This window comes from Chaetura pelagica, unplaced genomic scaffold, assembly GCF_000747805.2.
Source record: "Chaetura pelagica isolate M959 unplaced genomic scaffold, ChaPel_1.0 scaffold76, whole genome shotgun sequence".
Classification (NCBI taxonomy): Eukaryota; Metazoa; Chordata; class Aves; order Apodiformes; family Apodidae; genus Chaetura; species Chaetura pelagica.
The window spans coordinates 13,055,905-13,078,800 of record NW_009970723.1 but is presented as its reverse complement, the minus strand read 5'-3'; the positions used below and the strand labels follow the sequence as shown (position 1 = coordinate 13,078,800).

Here is a 22,896-nt window from a genome sequence, read left to right as displayed (position 1 = left end):
AACCTTGTTCAAAACTGAAGAAACCAACATTTCCAAATGTCAGTCCAGAAAAGGCTGAAATGTGGATACAAAGAATGAGATGTGTCTCTCAGGTCAATTAGAAAAATTGTATTACGCCTGTGGATGACTAAGATCTCCATCAGAGTGAACTTGACCACTAAACTTAAAATATCATAATGAGTTTATTTATCATTAGTGACAATTTTCAGATAAAAGTCCACAATTTTTGCCATTAGCCAAAAATTCAAAGTTAATTCTCCACAATGCAGAAGCAAAGAATAATGGGACCCTGGGGCCCCCTCTGTACAGTTTCGCACAAAGAGATGTGCATTGTCGGTGCTCACATAGCTGTTGACTCTCTACCCACTCTCTGAGCTAAACAGAAGCCTAGTAGACCTGTCAATGTGGCATCAAGCCCAAGCTAATATATCCTGCCCTTGAGCAGGCTCAGTGCGGTGCTTATTGCGACAGTACAGCTTCCAGCAAGGATGGAGTGTGGGCAGAATGAGCTCATGTCTGCTCAAAGACCTGACAGAGCAAGCTTTCATCTGTCTGCAAAAAAAACAGGCAGAAACTCTCAGAGTGACCCTATTTAATCTAGTATGTTCGTTGTTAAAGTCTCTGAAGTCTGTCACCAACTGCCCAGCCAACCAACTCCAGGGCTGTTTTTTTAACAATTTTATCACTAACAGCTCTACTGGCAAGAGTTTTTAAACCCTGGTTCTGACAACGTTTTCTGTATTGATTCACTACTTTTTCAGGATAATACCGGCACAGTGGTCTGGTGTTTTCTGTGAGTTTGCTACTTTCATGAGTCAAAAGATAAAAACAACCTGTAAGACTTGGAGAGAATATGGGAAAAGGATGACTTTCCCTGAGTCATCCATTGCTTCTATCTGTTCTTTTTTTGTTGCTATGTTGGGTTTTTTTTTCCCTATCAAATGAAACTACTTGATTTTGCTGTGTTTCCAATGCAATGGTAATAAAAGTGATATTGTTCCTTATTTGTAGCAATGCAACAGTTAGAACACAAAGCAGATGTACACACCATGTCTAAAGAGCTACTAATTTACATAAACCTACAAGGAGATAACAGCTTTGAATATCAGAACACAGAAGTATTGTGGTATCTGATACAATATACTTTTTTTTTCATTGCTCTGCAAAGTTTAAATAAACCTTCCTTGTTATCATGGAAGAAGCAGGTACTCAATAATGACAGAAGCCTAATGAGAAAAAGACAAATGAGTGCCTGGAGCCATATAGAGTCTAGTCTCCAGTCTTCTATTTTACCAGATACTAGAAGCTGACTTGTTTTCAATTTTAAATCAGTGCTGGAATACCTCACCACACTTGACCCAAGTGCAAGTGCACAGTCTGTGTTCTATTTTATTTTATTTAGCATTATAATTCAGTTGCACTGAAGTCAAAACTCTTTGTGCCCATCTCAATGCCATGTGAACCAAAGAAATAATTACTGTGAATAACAGCTCTTATAAGGTCTTGACCTGGGTTTTTAGGGGGGAAAAGGCATGTAAGACATGCTGATCCCTGTTAGCCTTGTCAGTGTGGCACCAGCAAAGAACTTGGATCATAAATGGGTGACAGTCAGTGAACCTTTCACTCATATATGACTGTTTATCGGCCACAAATGACACCAAGGGAGTTGAAATATGTTTTAACAGTCTGTTTATGTTTTTCTACAGAGGTCTTAGTGCCACATAACTCATTTTGGCATTTTTTTGCACTTAAATTTGCATTAAGAAAACCAAGCAAACAGTGAAGCAAATATTTATTTTTCAAATAACTATAAACATTTCACAGAAATTCTCTATGCATCAGTTACTTTTTCCTAGATACTTGCCTTATAACAAAAACCTAAGCTTTTTATGACAATAGAGATAAAGGCCAGAGGGTGAGCATAGCATGTTGTACAATACAGCCACTAATGAGTAAAGAGATCAAGACAAAACTGTTGCACATAGTTCAGACTGGAGATGGGCCATGCTTGAGCATATCAGTATTTTTGGTTTACATCCTATTTTTAATATCATAAAACTTAAAAAAAACCACCAAAAACCTGTTGCGTTACTAGTGTGAATGATAGTATATGAATAAGAGAAGACTTTATTTTCACTGACTTTTTCTCTTTCCTTTCCTCTTATTTTTAATTTTTTTTTTAAGTGTACTTAGGCTCTCATTCAGCAATGCATTTAGTGTGTGCTTAAAATAACAATTTAGAAAAAAATTGCCTAAGTACTTTGCAGAGGCAAGGCCACCAGATTATGTTGTTATTAATACTACCTTATATTGTTTCTCTGTTTGGAAATTATTGGTTTTCCTGTCATCTCCAGAAAATGATTCTTCAACACCCTTTACCGTTTACTGATGTCATGAGTCTGAGTATACAGCTACCAAATTAAGCTCTTTAATATAATTAGTAGAAATGAATGAATTGTGAAGTCACATATTCATCAGGACTAAACAGGTTCAAACATAGTAAGTGAATGGAAATCCCAATTAACATAATGTCTCAAAACATCCCTCATTTTCCTCTGGGATTCACCCAATGGAAATCACGCATCTCTCGACACAAATCCTATCATAAATCATGAAAATGACACAGAATGTAAAATATTTATTTGAATGTGTTACTCATTATTTTATTTCTTTAAATTGTAGACTGTTGGCAGCTGCAAACTTCCACACTATAGCAATGCTGTAGTATGATTTGAGATGGTCATGAGGTCCTTAACACTGGATTTTTTTTTTTAAATTCTGCAAATGCCCAAAGGAGCACAATTGCAAAAGAAGATTGCACTACTAGGGCAGAATAAAGTATAAACAATAAAACAAAAAGTGGGAAAAATACATTGCAGACTACTTTCTCTTCACCTCCTTACATTTAATCACTTCAGAAGGAGAAATAAAAAAACCCATAGGTATTTTTAAGATACTTTACACAGTTTCAATTAAATGTTGTGCTGGTGGAAACATGGGTAAAAGGTTATTTAGTGTAGTTGTAATGTCCAATTTAGTATTTAAAAGTTTATTAATGGGGACTACAAGGTACACCTCATTCAACATTGAATTTGAGAAAAACAGTTGAAGTTCAGTACTCATATTTCAAGTCATGAATTCTGTGAGCTAGTGTGACTTTTTTTAGCCAACAGTCTCAGCCATTACACATAACTTCAGGAAATACAAGTCTGTGTGAATCAGACATGATTCTTGAACAAAATGACAGTGTTTTACTTTCAATGTGAAAAAAGTGTAAATGTTTTCACAAAATTAATCACAAGAGATGTCTCCTTATAGAAGTACTTCAGCCTCAGTGACATTTCTGGAACAGGTTATTTTAAGGATATTGTCCCATTTTCTTTAAGGCAAATCTTTGGAATCACAGAATCCCAGAATCGTCATGGTTGGAAAGGACTTCTGAGATCACCAAGTCTAACCATCAACAAAAAAAATACTCATAACAAACACAACCATACACACTCCACCAGATAACACCCAGGAAAAAAAAAACAACAAACAAACTCAAACCAAAATAAAATCAAACAAAACCCCTACAACCTCTGCCACTAGAGCATGCCCTGAAGTGCCACATCTACACATTTCTTGAATATCTCCAAGAATATCTCCCTAAATAGAGCCTTCCTACCCTGAAGCAGATCAAGACTTCCACCCAATTTGGTGCTGTCTGTAAACTTACTGAGGAAGCTTTCAATCCCCTCATCCAGATCATTTATAAAAATATTGAACAGGACAGGCCTCAAATCTGAATCTGAGGAAATTGTCTCAGTGCTTTGCTCTTATTTTTCTGCTTCTCTCTTATCTGAATCTTGCCACTTGCTCTCCGAGCAAACTGAATAGTTTATGGTACATATGATACACTTGATCTGTTTCTCCTGCAGAGCAGGCCTGTTTAAGGGCTAGTTGTCTCACTGCTTGATTTGTGATCTGAGATTTTAGCATAACCATGGACCTTTAGAAAAAGAGTCTGATATTAAGGAAGAGTCTAATATAAATTAAAATATCACATTAAGTTCTGCTCTGAAAGGTAGTCGAAGTCCTTTAGATAGTAACTTTATCCAGGCAGACTGCAGTTGTCTGCTAAGCTGTACAAATAGTTGATTGAACCTTCACAATTAAGGAAACAGTAAGAATCCAGTATCCAAGCAAAATGAAAAATTAACTCCATTTAGAAAGTTAATTACAATGTTTGTTCATTAAAAATAACAATACATACATAATATATGGAACATCAAAATTTCCTCTTCAGTCAGATAGATTTCTAAAGAGAAAGATCTTGCGTATGAACAAGCCTCTGAGTTGTCTTGTAATAGGCAGAATAGTTTATTATTCCATTGCATGTGAAAATAGTGACAATAACTGCTGAGTGCACAGATAATACTTTTTTTTATTTAATTTTTTTTTCTGAAAATGTTGTGGCTTCAAGGCTTCTAAACTCTATTTTGTAAAAGGGTATTTATAAATTAATAACATGCATCCTTAAATGGGTTTTACTGATATTCTGCCTTCAGGAAAACACTGGGGGAAAAAAAAAAAGCAAAACACTAAATTATATTTGCTCTTGCATCACTGAAAATTAAAAAAGAAATTACAGATTTTAACAGCATCTTCACAGATTTCTTCTTTGAATTATAAAAAATAGCATATAATAAAGCAAACTTCTAATTAGCATAATTCAACAGTAGAGTTGGACTTGTGGTATTTAACTTTCTTATAGCACAATAAAACTAATTTCAGCCATAACTCCAGCACGCTGTATGAAAAAAAAAAACCACAGAAAAAAACTACAAAAAACCAAAACAACAAAACCCCACAACAAACAAACCAAAACCCCCAAATGAAATCTCTAACACTCCCACCAAACCACATTATGTAATGTTTAAGCACATTAATTTCCAAGCAACAACATACCTCAGTAAGAATTATATAAACTTTTAACATAGGTTTATCTGTGATATTCATAACTTTTATGGTTACTTATGATTAATTACTTTCAAGTAAGTAAACTGTGCGATAAATATTTTACTGTGGCCTGTAAATGATATTTTTCAATGACACTGTGAGGTAACAAGAAGCTATTATCTCTACAGTAGTCATCAGAGTAAAAGCGAGCACCAGCAGCATGATCATACATGGAGTTTTCCATTTCTGTTTTATCTAAAACAGTTAATTAGGATAATGTACAACCTATATGGATGACAGTGGATAATTAATGTCGCCAACAGTACAACTAAAGCACAGATGTATGAAATCCACTGTTATACTATATCTGCATGGATTTCATTAAGCCATATTTATGAGACTTTTGGAATTTCATGTATATTTTGGAAGAGTTATTAAGTTTAAATTTTACTGGACTTGTGTGGGTCTCTTTTACAGATTTTGAAATAGGATTCATTAATTCATAGATAAATAAAATTTCAATTTAAAGTTCACTGAACTTTTCCACTAGCTTCAATGGCTGTAAAACAGATCTTGAAATAAAAATACACAAACATCACAAGATTCAGCCATTCAGTAAAGATAAGCAGTAGAAGGTCTGATTACTTACATAAACCTTAGAAACAAAAAATGTGAGTTTCTCTGGAAGGTCCCTGCATTTCTGTGCAGAAAAATCCCTTGAGAATCAATTTTGGCTTTTCTGCTGTTGGCCCCAGCCAAATCCAGGAAGTGTAGCTGAGTAGAGAGAAAAATATTTTTACATTTTAAGTTACATATTAAGTTAACCAAATTTCTTGAATCTTGGCTTTGCCTGTATCCTGCTCAGATAAGTTCTAATTTTGTCTTTTGTTTTTTACAAAGTTCATCCATCTTCAATACTATGAAAAGAGTTTGCATTATCATTTCTGTATTTATTCAGTGTTTATATATGTCTAAAACATTGATCATTTCCAGTTATTTCAAGTTTGAAATTAATACAGTCCCTATACTTCCTAAATTAACATTTATGTATTTTACAGCCATGAATCAGGACAAAGTGATAGTTTCTGTAACAACAGAAAGTCTTAGCACTTATGTAGCTGGTGAGAGAGAGAACTTTTCTTTTTTCTGTAACAAATTTTAACTTTTCACTAAGAAAAAAGTAATAAATCTAATAGCTGAAGAGTTTTGTTCCAGATTTTCATGAGAAAAAAACCCCACAAAGTGGTGCTTGACTTCATTTTAATAAGTATTGTGTTGAAAAACTGTTTTCACAGAAAATGGTATTATCAGATTAATGTGTATCTTCTGTGCTGTGTTTGGTGAGAGATTAGAGGGAATTATTTCTGTTCAACACATCATTGTGATATTAGACTTTAAATATGTTTCTCTCCCTCTTAGCAGTAAAAGTCAGTGTTGCCTTATGTTTCCTCTCTATCACCACTATGTTTCTGACATCAGCTGCAAACTGCACAGCTCACACTTGCATAGTGATGGCTTCTGTGGCTTCTATAGCATGTATTTCAAGTAGCAGAAGCATATGTTTGCTTTTTCACTGTCCAGAATAAACATATTTTTAGACATTTTTTGTAAGCTGTGACAAAGCACCATTTGTCTGCATACAGTGCTATGACAGACCATTTGCCTATGGTAGGACAAATTTCTCTGTCAGTAAGCCTGAATGTCTTTCAACTATTCCTTCTCAGAATACCTGTTCTTCAGTCAATTCTTTACAAAATTTAATATAGAAAAAAGAAAGATTGTTGCATTATTTGAATAAATTCACATTCAGTCTAACAGCAACTATTGTTAGGTTTTTAAGGTTAAAATTGTTTTTCTCCAGTACAGCACCAACTGTGACTTTCTCTTTTTTGTTTTTGGTACCTTTATACCAGTCCTTCAAGGACAGACAGAGATAGATGTGGTGAATTGTTCTTGCAAATTGTATAAACGGGTGCACAACAGCTCTAAATTTTGTGAGAGTAGAGGTGACTACAGAAGTTTTTGTCATCTTGCACCCTATCTAGTTTCTTTAATTTCTCCAAAGTATTTTCCTTGTTTTGGAAGTGGCTTTTAATTTACTTCTATTGATTATTTACCACATCAGGTGTTAAGTTCTTGTTAGTTAATAAATCTTGATTAATGACTAAATTTGGGTTTGCATAATTTTGTTTGTTTTCATAAGAAGAGTATGGACTACACTCATAAAACCTAAATTAAGTATTTTTCCCTAAGAAGTATCACAGAATCACAGAATCCTAGGGGTTGGAAGGGACCTTGAAAGACCATCTAGTCCAACCCCTCTGCCAGAGAAGGGTCACCTAGAGCACATCACACAGGAACTTGTCCAGGTGGGTTTTGAATGTCTCCAGCAAAAGAGACTCCCCAACCTCTCTGGGCAGCCTGTTCCAGTGCTCTGTCACTCTCACAGGAAAGTAGTTCTTCCTGATATTCACATGGAACCTCCTATGCTCCAGTTTGCATCCATTGCCCCTTGTCCTATCACTGAACATCACTGAAAAAAGCTTGGCTCCAAGTATATTATCTTTAAGAAGAAGCTTTGTTTATGAACATAGATAAAGGATGCAAATAGGTGCCCAGCCAATCTAGATGTAAATATGAAGGACAAAAGTACTGACTATGATGTCTTCTACTCAGTAGCCTGGAACAGGCAATGCTACAGGCTTGGGGAAGTGTGGCTGGAAAGTGTCTGGCAGAAAAGGACCTAGGGGTTCTAATTGACAAGCCGCTGAATATGAGGCAGCAGTGTGCCCAGGTGGCCAAGAAAGCCAATGGCATCCTGGCTTGTATTAGAAATAGTGTGACCAGCAGAAGTAGAGAGGTGATTGTCCCCCTGTACTCAGCCCTGGTGAGGCCACACCTGGGGTATTGTGTCCAGTTTTGGGCACCTTAATTCAAGAGAGATATCAAGGTGGACACAGTATTCCAGGTCAGATCTCATAAGAGTTGAGTAGATGGGGTGAGTCACCTCCCTTGACTTCTGTCTTCTTCAACAAAAACCAAGAGGAACTCTACCATGAATAACAACCATTTTTAAGGAAGGGAGATTATGTCCAGGTAGTTATTCAACATTTATTTTGAAGGGTCAATCCAACCAAACTGAATCTGAGAACACTAAAAAATATTTAAGTCTAAGTGGCAAGATAGCCTGGGAGCTATCAGGCTCTTCGGTTGCCCTAGTGCTATGCAGATTTGCTGTCTCCAGTCAGGTTAATTCAGACCCATATGGCTTGAACTGCAACTCAGAAAGAGAAGAACTGACTGCTTTAGGACCAATTTTGGTTTTTCAATTGAGACTTAATTTTTACCTAAAATAGAGCAAACTTTGCAATATAGTTTCTTCCTAACTGTTGGACAATACCAATTCTGGGAGAAAAGCTCAGAGCAAGACAGTTATTGTTTCACCCTATGGACCATCTGCACACTGCTACAGAACAGTGAGCCTACCAGTGCAGAGCTAAGCTAAGCTTTATCCTCTTAAAGTTACTAGAGACCTAACAGACAAATGGTGTTGAGGAAAGTCAAACATTACTGGCAAGATGTAAATCTGTGCTGAGTGGAATGTTTATGAAATATCAGGGCAAGAGTATGAGCTTGTAAATAATCTGAATGCCCTGTCTCTTTGGGGAAAACATGGCACTCCAAGTATTATTAACTCCTTTATTGTTTTCTTACATTACAGGGTTTGGATTTTTTGGGGTAAGTGGGCTTCATAGTGTTGATTGTTAATAAAATGATCTGGCTAGCATTATGTTTCCAACTGAAGTGAACAGCATTTCCTTTTTATACTGAATTTATGAGATGTCTGTGAGCTTTGGTGTTGCTGATACAGTGAGGATGTATGGTCATGTAAAATCAGATTGTAGATATCATGTGAGAAAGTAATTTTTCCTACCAATACAACCTCAGGGAAGTTTATTTTGTTCTGCAAAAAAAATTAAAAACAGTTTGCAAAACAAAGCAGAAGTCCAAATGAATGAACATGGGATCAATTCCAGCCTTTCATTTGTATGGAACAAAGAAATGAACATGAGTAAAGACAGATCTTTGGGTAATCTTGTCCAACACAATCATCCTTTGATAGAGTAATATAGCAATTATGGGCTAATTGCCACTTTGATTGGAAAAGACCATAATGCAATGACCTTCCTGGATTCCTGTTTCTAGGTTGTTCCTTGCTAACTTTCTAAAAATTTTCATAATCTTTTTTTGAGGCTTACACTTTGCCTTATCCACTGTTGTGCTATCCAAAGAGACTTGACTATCCATGATATTTACATGTAATCCAAGAATTTTTATATGTGCGTGTATGTGAATTTATCTATATATAAAATTTACTGTAAGGAATAAGTCCAAAGGTATTTAATAATCAGGCTCACAGCAGGTGATATGCAACCTTAAAATCAAATGAAGGCAGGCTTTTTAACTACTTTGGAAGGATAGCCCTGGTAATTATCTTCTTAAAAAAAAATTGTTTTAAGATGCTCATACTCAACAACTATTGTCTTTATTTTTAAAGATGGAGAAAGGACACATAGGAAGAATTTTGCTGCAAATTAAATGAAGTTTAAGTCAGTGTGCAAGTATGAATCTCAGATTCACTGGAGTGGCAAGTGCTGGTTCTGTGCCTTCACAGCTTAAGAGGGCTCAGTAACCTCACTGCAATATCCAGAAGAGGCTTTAAGATAACAAGTTTCCATCACAAGTTTAATCAGATTGGGTTTGTTTGCATTTAATATCCACTTGTGGATGCCTATAAGACAAAAAAAAAAAAAAAAAAAAAAAAAAAAAAAAAAAAAAAAAAAGGTCAGCAGTCATACACTTGATGAACAAAAGCTGCCACATGGTGCCTGTATGTTCCTCTCCTCCCTCTCATAAGTAGATCTCCAAACCCAAAGTTCTGTGGGAGAACAGGGTTTTATTTAATCTCATTCTCAGGGACAGACTCTTCCTCAACTCAGAAAAACACCAATGGCTTAACTAATAAAGTGTAGGCTAGAATGGATTAGGGATGTTGTCTACTCCTGGTGTTAACACTATGATGACTTTGTAGTGAAGTAGCTATCTTATATCTAAAAAAATGGAGTAATGACACTGATAAAGGCATTTACTTGTTCATTCATCCAAAGTAATTGAATAAAAATATAACAATCTAAGAGGCACTTACAACAAAAATTGACTCATAAGTTTTCTCCTTGCTCATTGTGTTTGTGGGAGAAGTTGGGAAGGCATTTTCTAGGATAGCACTAACAGCTGTAAACCTCAGAGGGAAGGAGACATCTCTACATATTCAAGTCCTACTTCTGCTCTTGTGGCTCCTTATGCATCTTACATTTGAGATTTAAAAGATATACTTGTCCCTCTTCAATAAACCTAGAAGAAACAGAAATTGTGCTTCTTACTTTCTCTTAAGTGGAGAAGTCTATCCCACTAGATACCAAATAATACTCTTGATTAGCCCTGTGACTCATGTATTCCTGCCTGTGGAGCTTCAGTGAGACAGGTGAGGGATGCTCCTTCTTCTCTCTCTCTTGCTCCAGTGGCTAGGGCTGGCTACTGGGATATAAGGATTATGGCTTCATATTTCTTCAGTAAACACTGATCTTCTGTCTTCCTCTTCCTATATATGGCAGATATACGTGTGTGTGTGTGATTAAACAGCAGTGTTTTATGAAAAAGAACAGGAGCATACTCATTCTCTCCTCTCCTTTCCTCTCCTGCATTTTCTTGTGCATGACTCTGCAGTTGTGAACTCAGGTCAAACATGTCCAGGCCAGCAATGTTTCCTTGCAGGTACAGAGGTGCTTGGTTCAGCATCCCTGTAGCTGGCACGCTTGACTGGAGATTACAGCACTGAGCACCACAAATGCTCTGTGACTGACTGGAGCTGGGCTAAGGCTCATAGCTCATGGCTGTGCTTTCAACATGTTGACAAGACTCCTTAAAAAAAGGGATATTTAGCATTGCAAATCATGAAGATTTTTTAGCTTGAACTCTAAGTTATTCTCCATTCATCACTCAGAGACAGCTTTGGCAGAACTGGGCTGATGACTTGTGCTTTAACTGGTGGAATTAAAAATTCTGAAACTGCTGAAATCCTCTTTCAAGCTTGGGCATTAATAATGTGGTTGCAGTTAACTGGGAGTGCTGTTTCTGTGCCACAGTAAAGAGACCAGCTACTCAAATATTCAATTTTTCCATCAATATATTACAGATCTTGGGCCACCTCTCCTCATTCTCTTTTCTCTCCCTGACTCATTCCACTTTGTTCCATTTTCCAGTGCTCAGCTCTGCTCTGAGGCAGGGACAATGTACTTCTACAAACACATTGAAAAACCTTGAATGTCCCCAGTTTACACCTGAAACAACAAAGAGTTTGAGCTAAAAACATAAGACAGTTCTGAATTTTCTGAGTGAACTTCATACAAGGCAAACCTGATGTGAAAAGAGATCTCTTATTTTTCTTTCTGGTGACACCGATTGTTTTCTCTTGCAATTTCAGGCTTTATTTAAAAGGTCACAGTGGAACAGCTGGAAAACAGAGCAGTCTGATCTTACATGGTGCTGAATTCAGTACAAAAGATGCTGACAATGACAACTGCATGTGTAAATGTGCTCTTATGTTGACTGGAGGTGAGTATAACAATTCTGAAAATATGTGGTACATTGATAGGAATCTATTCAGTTTGCCCAGAGCAGCCACGGATAATGTTTAATTTGTGGATGTGTAAGTACTGAGTGAAAATTTCTTTTATTATTATTATTACTCCTACTCTTTTCTGTATGTGTATTGTGTTAGTGTTAATGGCTCAAGTCTCCTATGAGCAGGAAAGGGATTATTCAGAGATGCAGTGAGTTTACTTCCGCACTGAAGCTGTTGGAGAAATGTCAAGGGAAAAAGTGTAAGTTAGATATGAAGAAAGGGGAAAGAACTTTTTGAGAAGTCAGAGAATTAACAAAAAAAAAGAAGAGACAAAATTCAGGGGAAGAGATAATGGGAGATAAATTTAAAAACAATAGAATCTGGGCTTGCAACATATTAACTATTTCACGCAGGGGTATGATTCTGTTATTGAAATAATAATAATGATTCAGCTGTCTGCCTTATATGAGCATAATACATCTATATACATGGATAGACTTAATATAATAGCTATTTAATGCACCTCTGAAAGATTAGACCTGGAACTCCCTGTTCTAATTGTGGTATATAGCTGTTCTGGAAGATTTAAAACAGTATTCTCAGTGAGCTGCAGAAGGTGAGAAAAAAGAGCCAGAGTGAGGGAGAACACAGAGAAGTTACATTGGGATACTTTTAAGCACCAAGTCAATCTGACTGTCAGCAAGTATAGTGTATATAACTGATATTTGTTGCCCCCTAATGATGAGGAATATCTGAGATTATATGCCCATTCAGACATCTAAATCTCTTCACAAGAATGAGAACTTTCTCTGGCAAATTATGCTTATTCTTAGTCCCTATGTAGGCAAGCTAATTTTTATCTCTGTGGCACCACATGAAAGCAGAAAGCTTAAATACGGAATCTTTGGTTCATTGAGTAAAAGACCAAGAAAGGCCCTTATCTTTATATCTGATCTTCTTCATAGACTCTCTCAGAGGTTTCTAGCTTTCCTGGAAAAAATCCCATAGCAGATAAATTATTCTGTATTTTGGATCAGACTGTTAAACTGATATTATTTGTGGTTATTGGCACTCTGAATCCAGCTCAGGCCACATTCAGGCATATATGAACCTCTAAAACTATCATCTGCTAATAGAAGATTCTTTCCCATCACTGAGACTTTATATCAGATGCACAACCTATCTCCTCACTCCCTTTTGCTGAGTGGAAAGGACCCAGCTGAGAAAGTTTTTAAGCTGTTTTTTCAAAATTTCCTAAATTCCTCTAGTGTTATCTTATTGAAAATCAGCATGGGAAACTTTTTCCAGTGGACAGGTGATCAGACCTTTCAATTTCTGGAGACAGATAATACACAAACAGTCAATAGTTTATTTTAATGAAAGCTGTTGACCTTTCCCTTTAGAGACCATTCTAAATTAGAGTGTCTTACTTCCAGGGCAGACTAGAGGAAAACGAGAAGCTCCTAAATATGAGTTGTGTCTATGCTGAAATGCAAACTCACTCGTGTATCTGAGCTGCCTGCAAATACCTCCGCTCCCAGACAGCAAATTCTGGGAGCTAAGGGTTTTGTTTATTTTCCTACCTTGACTTCTGCAGTAGGTCAGTACCCCAGTAAGGTCAGCCTGCTGTTGAACAACCTTTCCACAAGGTTCACATATATTTTGCTGCAGCACTCCTGTAAATCAACAGGAAAACCACACATTGGAACATACTCGTAGCAAATAAAGGGAATAAGGAGGAAGGGGGAGAATTACCAAAGGATACAAACCCACAAATATAACAGATCATTGCAGAGTAAAAAGAGGTGCTGCTAGACTTTGGAGGTAGAGGAGTCTAGTCCAAAAGACTAGTACTAGACAGACTAGAGATAGACTGTACGTTACTGAAAAATTTGTGGTTCTTCGAGAGATACTTTAATCCTGCTAGAGTTCTCCTCAAACACTCTGCTGTGTTTTGCTCCTTTAAAATAATTTCTCATTCCTTGAGAAATGTCAGAAATTGAATTAAATACCAAAATGTTTTTAGTGAGAAGTTTCAGTTTTGTGCCACAGACAGACAATATAAGAAGAGTAGCAATGATAACAGGTTTTGGAAAAACCTCTCTTTTTTTTTTTTTTTTCCCCCAAAAAAGATATCAGACTCTCTGTTAGTTTTGGCAACATTATAGAGAGCTCTTTAATGATGATTGATATGAAATCTACTGGCAGGTTTCTAGCTATCTTGACAGTTCGGGTGAGCCTGTTATCTCTATGAGGTGAACTGAATATATTTATGTCAGAAATAAAGACTGAGATAAGCTGAAGCTCAAGTCTGTGATGTGGTTATAGTCAAGGCTGAAAATGTAAGGAAAACACTTTTCTCCCTGTGATCTTACTAGTTGTCAGTTTTATTTGGTCTATATTAAAATTATCATTCTCTCTCCTCCTTTCTCTCCTCCTTTTTCCTCAGAGAAAGAAATTACATACTGGGAGAATATTACAGTAGCATCAACAGAGTTTTTTGTGTGTATTTCTAGTTCTTTTAAAAGCCATGATATTCTACTTGAGTCTATTAACATCAATTTTAGGGAATGGCTTCAAAAGTAGAAGCATGAGCTGGACTCTTAGCCCCTGTGAACTTTTCATGGTAGTTCAGTGGTTCAGCTGCTTTCTTGCGCTTTGGAAAATTTAATCTAAACATGCTTGTTTTACTTTAAGGGAAGTAAAAGCATATTTAATACAATTTTTTTGTTTTTAATTTTAACTAAACATTTGTCAGAATAGTAAAAAAAAATAAAAATAAAAAAAATAAAAAATTATATATATATATATATCTCTTGAAAATACCTGCCAAGTACTGCTACAATATCTCAGGCCAGTAAAAAGAATAAAAGGGTACATCCTAATGCAATTTCAAGCATTTTTCTGAAGAGTATCTCAGTGAGCTACCTACATAGCTTTTTGCAAGAAAGAGTTTATAATGTAACAAACTCAAGAGAATGAAACCCTGAATAGATGTTCAAGGCATGCCAGATAGATTCCAATAGAAGAGCACTTAACATCTCTGGATCAGATTTGGAGGCAAAACACAAAGTTAGAGCATCCTGCCAGGATACCACCTGTCAGCTGAGCTCCAGGAATTCTTGCAATTGTTTTCAGGACTGGAAAGTGACTTATGGTAACTTGGCCCATAGCAAAAGAGTCTTTAAATGAATTTGCTTTGTCTTGCATTGGCTGCAGTCTGAGATGTTCACAAGGTCTTTTACCTTGCTTCACATGCTAAGCTTTGGATCCCCAAAATAGTTTGACAAAGTGACAGGGAGACTTTCTAGATCTCTTGCTAGTATGGAACCAGCATAGAACTACTGAAATAACATTTTTATTTTACTGGAAGCAGAGGTCCATCCAGCCACAGTCTCAGCAGATGCCTCTGTAGAGGCATAAGAACGATGCAAATGAATTATATCTCCCCTGAGTATTTTCCCAGCATTTTCTGTGTGTCAGGGGCTTCCCAAGTCAGACACAGTTCCCATGTATGTAGTAAACCTCAATGGATTTCTCATCTATCAAGTACGAGACTGCTCAATGACAATCCCAAACAGTGGTGCATTCATTGCTGTTTGTTTCACTGTTTGTTTTTTTCTCCAAGTAATGAATTTAATGAATCTCTGGCAAGAATGCTATGGGGAATTTTTGCCTTGACTTGCAGGGAAGATCTTGGCAGAATATAGAAATCTGAAAAATCTGCCCATGCATTATCCAACTAGGAAAAAAGAAAACAAAACAACTCCAAAAACCCTCACAACAACAAAAAACAACAGTCCCCAAGCCCGCACAGTTTCCCTTATATTTTGTTTGAAACATTGATTACAAAAGCAGCAACTTCAGCACTTTGAAGTATCCAGCTTGAACCTCTGGATATACATTTACTTACATAGGAAAGCATCAGGTTTTTTTTTATGAATACTCCTGCTTTTATAAAGAAGTTATTTATAAAACACCATTCACAGAGTATCATTTATATTGCCTAAAATTTAGATAGAAAAATATAATCACCAAGTAGTTAAAAAGTGATTGAAATATCATTCGATTTATGCTAGAAATATTTAATTAGATACATGACTACTGAGCACTTTTAACAAAATCATTACTATTTTGCTGTGTTTAACAGGGTTAAGGATGAACACTGGTATTCAAGTATTAGAAGAACACCAAGAAGTAACTAACTTGAAAAATATTATATATTTAGAAGGTCAGATCATAGTCACCATTTTCATGTTATTTTTACTTAATTAAAAAGGTTCTCATGCAAAGGGCTGAATTTTCCAGTTGATATGAAAAGCTAATGCCTTTTTGTCTTATTTCCTGACAGCTAAATTCTGATTTAATCTTCAGAATGTCAAGTACAAATTGCTAAGTAGTAGTCTGATCAATCCAATGCTTGAACAAATAAAAGAACATAGGTCCAGAAATTACTTCCAGAGGTCATTTACTGTAAGCAGACTCTTTGCTGCCTACTTATTTATGTCTTTCTTTTCATCTTCAAGATTTGTAGTGAGAGATTCATTCTAATAATATAATCTGTTACTGAATTTAGCTACACTTAATATAAGAAATCTTTACTTGTTGACTAAGTTATTTCTATGATAATGGAAGTGTTCCACTTTGTTCTATCTTCCATTACTGTAAGAAAAAAAAACAAAATTAAAAAAAAATAATTGGCAATTCCTTTGGGTTCCTTTGAAAAGCTGCTTTTTTCAACACGTTTTTTTGAATTTGAGACTTTTGGCAATCTGTCCTTTGAATTCTGCACTAAACAACCCTAAATCTTTCATCTTATATTCAGTCTTCTGGACTCTATCCAGTCGGTCCACATGTAGCTTGAGATGTCATCCAAAACTGCACCCAGTCTTTTAGCTGAGAAGTTACCAAAGGAAAATCAGACGAAATATTACCATCTAAGTTCTTTAAAGTTCAGAATATAATAAACATTTAAATTTATAATTAAATATATTATATATTTTGAACAATGAAGACTTTTTCAGTATTTTTGCATTATACATGTTTCTTAATTGCTTCATTGTTAAAATAATTAAATTTTATTTAAAAACCCAGAGGGCTAGAAATATTGGCTTTTCATAGGATCCGTTTATCCCATTGTGGTTTTGGACTCAACATGACAACAAGAGAACAGCCCCATGGCCTCTCACTCAACTACCCCCCCACACACACTTATTCTTGGCACGAGGAGGACAAAGCTCATGGGTCAGGACAAAGGACAAGGGGGGTTCTTCACCAGTTAAGGTCCTGGACAAAACAGACACAACCTGAGGGAAAAAACAGTAATTTAATTTCACACTTATCAAACATACACAACACAAACACAGACAACACAAAGAGCAGGGCTTGCATATGTTACCCCCACCCCTGCCTTCTTCCCAGGCCACTTTGTTCCTAGTTTCTCCCCCTCCTCCCCAGCAGCACAGGGGGACAGAGGATGGGGTTTAGAGTCAGTTCACAGGCTGGTGGTTCTTGCGGCGCCATCCTCCTCAGAAAGAAGGATTCCTTACAGTCCTTCCCTGCTTCCCCATGGGGTCCCTCCCATAGGAGAGAGTCCTCCATGAACCTCTCCTTCATGAGTCCTTCCCACCAGGTCCAGAGCTGTTCCAGTGTGGGCTTCTCACAGAGTCACAGTCTCATTGGGGAACAAACTCCCCTGGCGCTGGGGTCTTCCAAAGCTGCGCAATCAAGGGTCCATTGGCAACAAATCCTCTGGCCACAAAATCCAAGTCCACTGGCTAAATTCACCTCTCCTGGTGCCCCCAGGGAATGTTCCACCACGTTCTTCCATGAGTGCAGGGGGACAGCTGCCATCTTGCCATGGGTTACAGGGAAACTTCTGCTTGGGCACCTTCTTCCCCTTCTTCCTCACCAACCACCAGTACTGCTCTCTTTGCCCAGCACAGCTCTTCTCCAGCACAGTTCTCCCTCAATCGTCTCTCTGCTCACTTGTGTATCTGTTCTTTCGTATGCTAATCCCTGAAGGTGCATCTATTGTCCCTCTCATGTCTCCTTGGCTGGGTTTGGAGCAGAGGAACCTTCTCAGCTTCTTACCTGAGTCACTCCTGGTGCCCTTCCCCCACAACCAAAAAACCCACCACACCAAACCAGAACACCCATAAACCCATAAAAAAGTACCATTCAAACTTAGCATTCAAACATACTTTGGATTTTATTGAATGGATTGTATTGGTCTTCCTGCGTTTGGATGCATTCAGTATACTCAGAGAGAGTAGAGGCAGATGTGTGAAGAAAATGTCTTCAATCAAATGTGCAGAGTTAGACATGTATTATTTTAGTACGTAAATTTCTTCTTAAACTGGAGTGATCATTAGCAAGTTCCCAAAGCACGCTAGATTTACAGTGCACTCATGAATCAATGAGCACTAGGTTGCTAACAAAGAATGTTACATGCATGCATGTTTAATTACAATTTATCCAACAAGCTAAAAATGAAAAGCTGATAGCTTTGGCATACAAAATCTGTTTTTATGTTGCTTTTGACGAAGAAGGTTCTATAATTGAAAATTTGCATTTGTGATTTGAGAAAACTGTTATAAAAGATGGCTGTGGCTTTATTTTCTTGCAGTATCATAACTCATTTGAGCAATGCTCCTTTATTAGTTTTTTTGCAAGAATTAGCGGAAATTATCTCAATAGACAATCATCCATCATCCAAAGATGTCATTTAAGGGGGTCTGTGCTATCTGGTTATAGATGACTGAAGCAGACTGCAACATTCAGAATACATGAATGTAAAGAAAAGAGCTCATGTGAAGTTTAACAACATCCCAGTGGTAATAACAACACTAATAAAACACCAAAGCACAAGAGTCCCCGAAGTGTAAACATGCTTTAACTGCTCCAGAAGTGAAGCTGTCTAGAGTAGGGATACATGTTCATTTGTATAGCTGAACTTTCAAACTCCTTATCAATGTATTATAAAAATTATTTTTTGTTTGCACAATACACTTTATGAGCTATGGATTTTTATTGCAAACAAAGATGATAGTGCTGCTTGTATAAGAGGTGGGCTAACCTCAGAAAACTGAACTTACCCTCAGTTCAAATAAGCAGTGACTTAATGATCACAACTTGAAGAAACTACCTGTTTTTCTGAATAAAAGCTCTTAAACACTTCATTAGTCACTTTAAAATCCTGCTTCTATTATTATTTCTCATAATGCCCATTCTTCATTATTCTCATGCATTATTCAAATATCCCATGGATATAATTGCCAAAAGTTAAAATCTTATTGCGATGCAGAGAAGACTTGATATATATTTGGGAAAGACATTGCCTTGCAGTGAAAAATAAACAAGTTTCTTCTTGGGGGGAATATCCTGTGAACCTCAGGGAATAGGCCAACCTCTACTTACTGGGAGTCTTTCCTTGGGTCACACAGTCTCATGGCTCTGGAGCTGTTTTATTTGGTGTTTTCTTCAATGGCAGCACTGCAGATATCTCTTTCAGAAACCTCTAGTTTAGGTTCTCCCAATTCATCATAGCTACCAAGAAAGTCACTGCTTCCATTCCTCTTTGCTGCAATATACAAGTCATCTGAAAAAAAATATTTCCTTTGCATCCATTCAAAGATGTGGATATTTTGATGCTGAGACATACAGTAGGAAGTTCTGTGATAATCTGGGGCCCTAAGGGAAATGAAGAACGTTTAAAGAACTGCAGGGAAGGATGGAGAGAAATAACCATATGGAGAGGGAGGAAAAAAAAAACCCCACACTTGAAAAAAGAAACATAGAGAGAAAATAAAACCAACATTTTAGGAATTTACTAGGAAATATCTTTTTAAAAAATCATGCAGTCTCACTAGTATGAAGAGTATAGTAGAGAAAAATTATTTATTTAGAAGAAATCTATTATGAGAGATTTGAGCAGGTCTTCACAAAAGCTTTATAAAAATTTGTGTTTCTTCAACTCATTCCATTTTTAACACAGATTGTGTAGGACACCACTGAAAACCTTCTCCCAAAAAAGGCCATTTACACATCTGTTTCTGCTCCTTTAAGATGCAATGGTAGCCATGCCATGTCTTCATCCCAATACCATGAACAGAATCCAGCTGCATCTGAGTTGCCTCTTTGAAAAATGAGGATTACATTTAACTTTGTCTCAAGTTTCTACAAGATTATACTCTTGTTACAGCAAAATATCAGCTGCATGGCTTTCTCTTTCTGTGGTAATTGCCCCCTTAGGTATAACATTGTAATCAAAGGGAGGTCAATTGTATCAAAATAGAAGTTTGCCAGAATTTATCTGGCATAAATTCTTCCCTCAAGATTTCCTTATGAAGTGTTACTTCTGAAAAAAGCCCATTAAGTATTATCCAAAATCTCAGAAATTACTTTACAAGACTAGAAACATGAATTGCATGGATCTGAATACAAAGGACAGAGTAAGCACTGGATCTGAAGGTTAATCATGCTCTATATTGTATCAGTAGTAGTAAGGCATATTTTTAAAATACTTTCATACAATGCATTCATTATAGGTAGATAAAAAGGAAGGAAATTGAAGGATTCACTAGGACACAGTACATTGTGTAAAAGGAGCTTCTCACATTCTAATTCAATTTCTAGAAGTCAGAGTGGGAAACACATTGAAAACTTAAAATTCTGCCTTTCAGGCTACAGTGACAAATGCAGGATTCAGTAATCACTCACTAGCTGATTAGTTGTAACTATGGTAGTCCTTAAAAACTGTGTGAAGGGGGTCCTGGGAAAATCACAGTGCTGTGATGTGCAGGCTGAAAAACTTTTTAAAATAAAATGGCATTTAACCAGCAAAAGCCACCAACTGATCTTTGTGATCTTATTTGCCTTCAGACATTAAGGCAAATGTCCAGTACAACTGTATTACATGGAAAGATGCTTTAGACCTGTATAAAGATTTTTAAAGCCTATAAGTCTTACTATGAAAAAAAACCAAAACAACACAACTAACCACATCACAAATCTTTCTGACAAATGCAGCTCCTAGCCATTGAGGTTAATATAATTTTTGCTTTGGGAATATTACCTTTTTGCAGTCTAGGGATTCAGTCTGTCTTCCCCAGTCTGAACTAAGCATCTTTCTGTTGTATTACACAGATACTCTGTAAGATATTGAGGAGAAAATTCCATTCCCATCAAGATATACAAGAGCAAAGCTCTCACCACTTCCAGTGGAGTCAGCATATCACAGAATCACCTAGTTTATCTTTGTCGCTTTGTGTTCTGTAATCTCAGTGTTGCCAAGTTTCTTGTTATTTGGAGTTTTCCTTAAAACTCCTAACTCCCATGGCAATGTAAAATTCACCTTAACAAGAAAGACCTTGGGGATGTAAACAAGAGATTTGACTGATTAATTTAATCTTAATGCAATAGTTTAAAGCACATCTGAAGATTTGTCTGTATTTCACCACTGATTCAATTTTCTCCACTGGTTAAAGACATACATATATTCACAGCAGAAGTCTAAAAGTGAGATGACTTTTTTTGCATACAGTTTTAACCAAGTCTATGCTTCTAGTAAGTTTTAATTTTCTACATTCAGTCATACCAATGGTAGTAAAACCTCTGTCATTAGTAATATTCACAAGTATTTCTTAAATATTTCTTCTTTCTGATTTATTTTTAGTGCTATGTTAGCAGGGCACTCCCAAAGGCAGTTAGTGAGTTTCTAACATTCATTTTCATCTATCAATAGAATTTTTAATACCTTTTTATAGTTAGTGATAATCAGGCAACCAGTAATTTTCTGCTACCTGTAGACATGTGCCTAGAAACCCCTTAAAAAAAAAATAAAAATAAAAATTAAATGGACTTTTGCCAGTTTTCAAAGTGTCAGGTGTGAACTTCCTCAGAGACTTTGCAGAGAAATGAACAAATGTCAGATGGACCCTCCTGACACTACTGGCCCAAAAGCATTTGGCATGTTTCAAGATCAAGAGTAGGAGGCTCAAGTTTTAATATAGGTTTTCCCATTTAAAATAATAAGATTAAGGATTGAATGTCACTGTTCTGGCCCAAACTGTGCGTGCAATGAATATAGCTTGATTAAAGTTGACCATACTGTCATCTAAATGCATGCACACCCAGGTAATAATCTAAATCGTCTATCCATGCACATGGGTATTGTGACTGCAGGTGTTGTACAGTGTTATAATTGTCCTCTTCACTTAGTAATTTAATTAATTTTCTGAGTCTTGTTTATAGTTTTAACATAAGTCTTAAAGAAAGAGACTACCTACCTGTCTCCTTGTACACTATTCTGAATACTTGTTATCTATGACTATAATATTGTAATTACTATATCAGGGCAGCACCACCATACTCATAACCCATGTTTGCTTAGAACTTCTAACCTGAGACCAAAAGCAAATGCTCTGAACAATGGATTAATCACAAAGCCACAGAAAAGAACCAGTGAATACACTTAAATCGTGCTTATCCTCAAAATAATTAAAAAGTGTGAAAAATGTGCAAAATACTTATGAATTACAGTATTTTTATGAGCTTTACATGAGACAGGTGAACTGTAATACTGCCTGAATATGTAAAGCAGTATATTTTTCTTTGTTCTTTGTTCTTGCTTCTCATACTGCATAGAAAAACATGAGTTAGAGCTTAAACATTTTTCCAGTTCTGTAATACAACTGTGTATTCTCCAGCACCACTGGGTACAGAATGCACAAGGGAACGAAAAAGGAAAACATGAAAATAACTCTTCCACCACCACAGTAGGAGTATTTATGAGCCTGAGAATACCAGAGTTTGGTAATTAGCTAAACCTAGAAAACAAAAGAAAAAGCCTAGTGTACTTGCAGTTTGATTGTTTGTCTTAATGTTTGCAGGGTGGTGGTTTGATGCCTGTGGCCCCTCCAATCTCAATGGGATGTTTTACACAGCTGGACAAAACCATGGGAAGCTCAATGGCATCAAGTGGCATTACTTCAAAGGCCCCAGCTACTCCTTACGCGCCACCACCATGATGATTCGACCCTTGGACTTTTAAAGCCATTCAGGGATGAATCCCAGAACAAACCAGGACAACACTGCTCTCAGCAGCACCACTATCACATTCTGAAGATAAAAGGTGAAGGGCTTCTTGGAAGCGATGCAGAGGGATGAGCCAAAGTTTCTTCACTGTCACTCCATAACCAACAAAAATTCTCCAAATGTCATCCGACATTTTGATGACTGGGGGAGGTTTGATTTAGAAGAAGGTGGCTGCA

General features: G+C 36.5%; 1 protein-coding gene across 1 annotated transcript in view; it reads left to right on the top strand.

Annotated features, from left to right (window-relative positions):
• The window catches only part of ANGPT1 (angiopoietin 1), a 154,644-nt gene extending 131,968 nt beyond the window's left edge, over positions 1-22,676 (top strand). Inside the window, exons 8-9 of the mRNA XM_010006472.1 lie at positions 11,483-11,613; positions 22,516-22,676. Coding sequence (XP_010004774.1) covers positions 11,483-11,613; positions 22,516-22,676 — 292 coding nt within the window. The remainder of the gene's footprint in view (positions 1-11,482; positions 11,614-22,515) is intronic.
• The last annotated feature ends 220 nt before the right edge of the window (positions 22,677-22,896 follow it).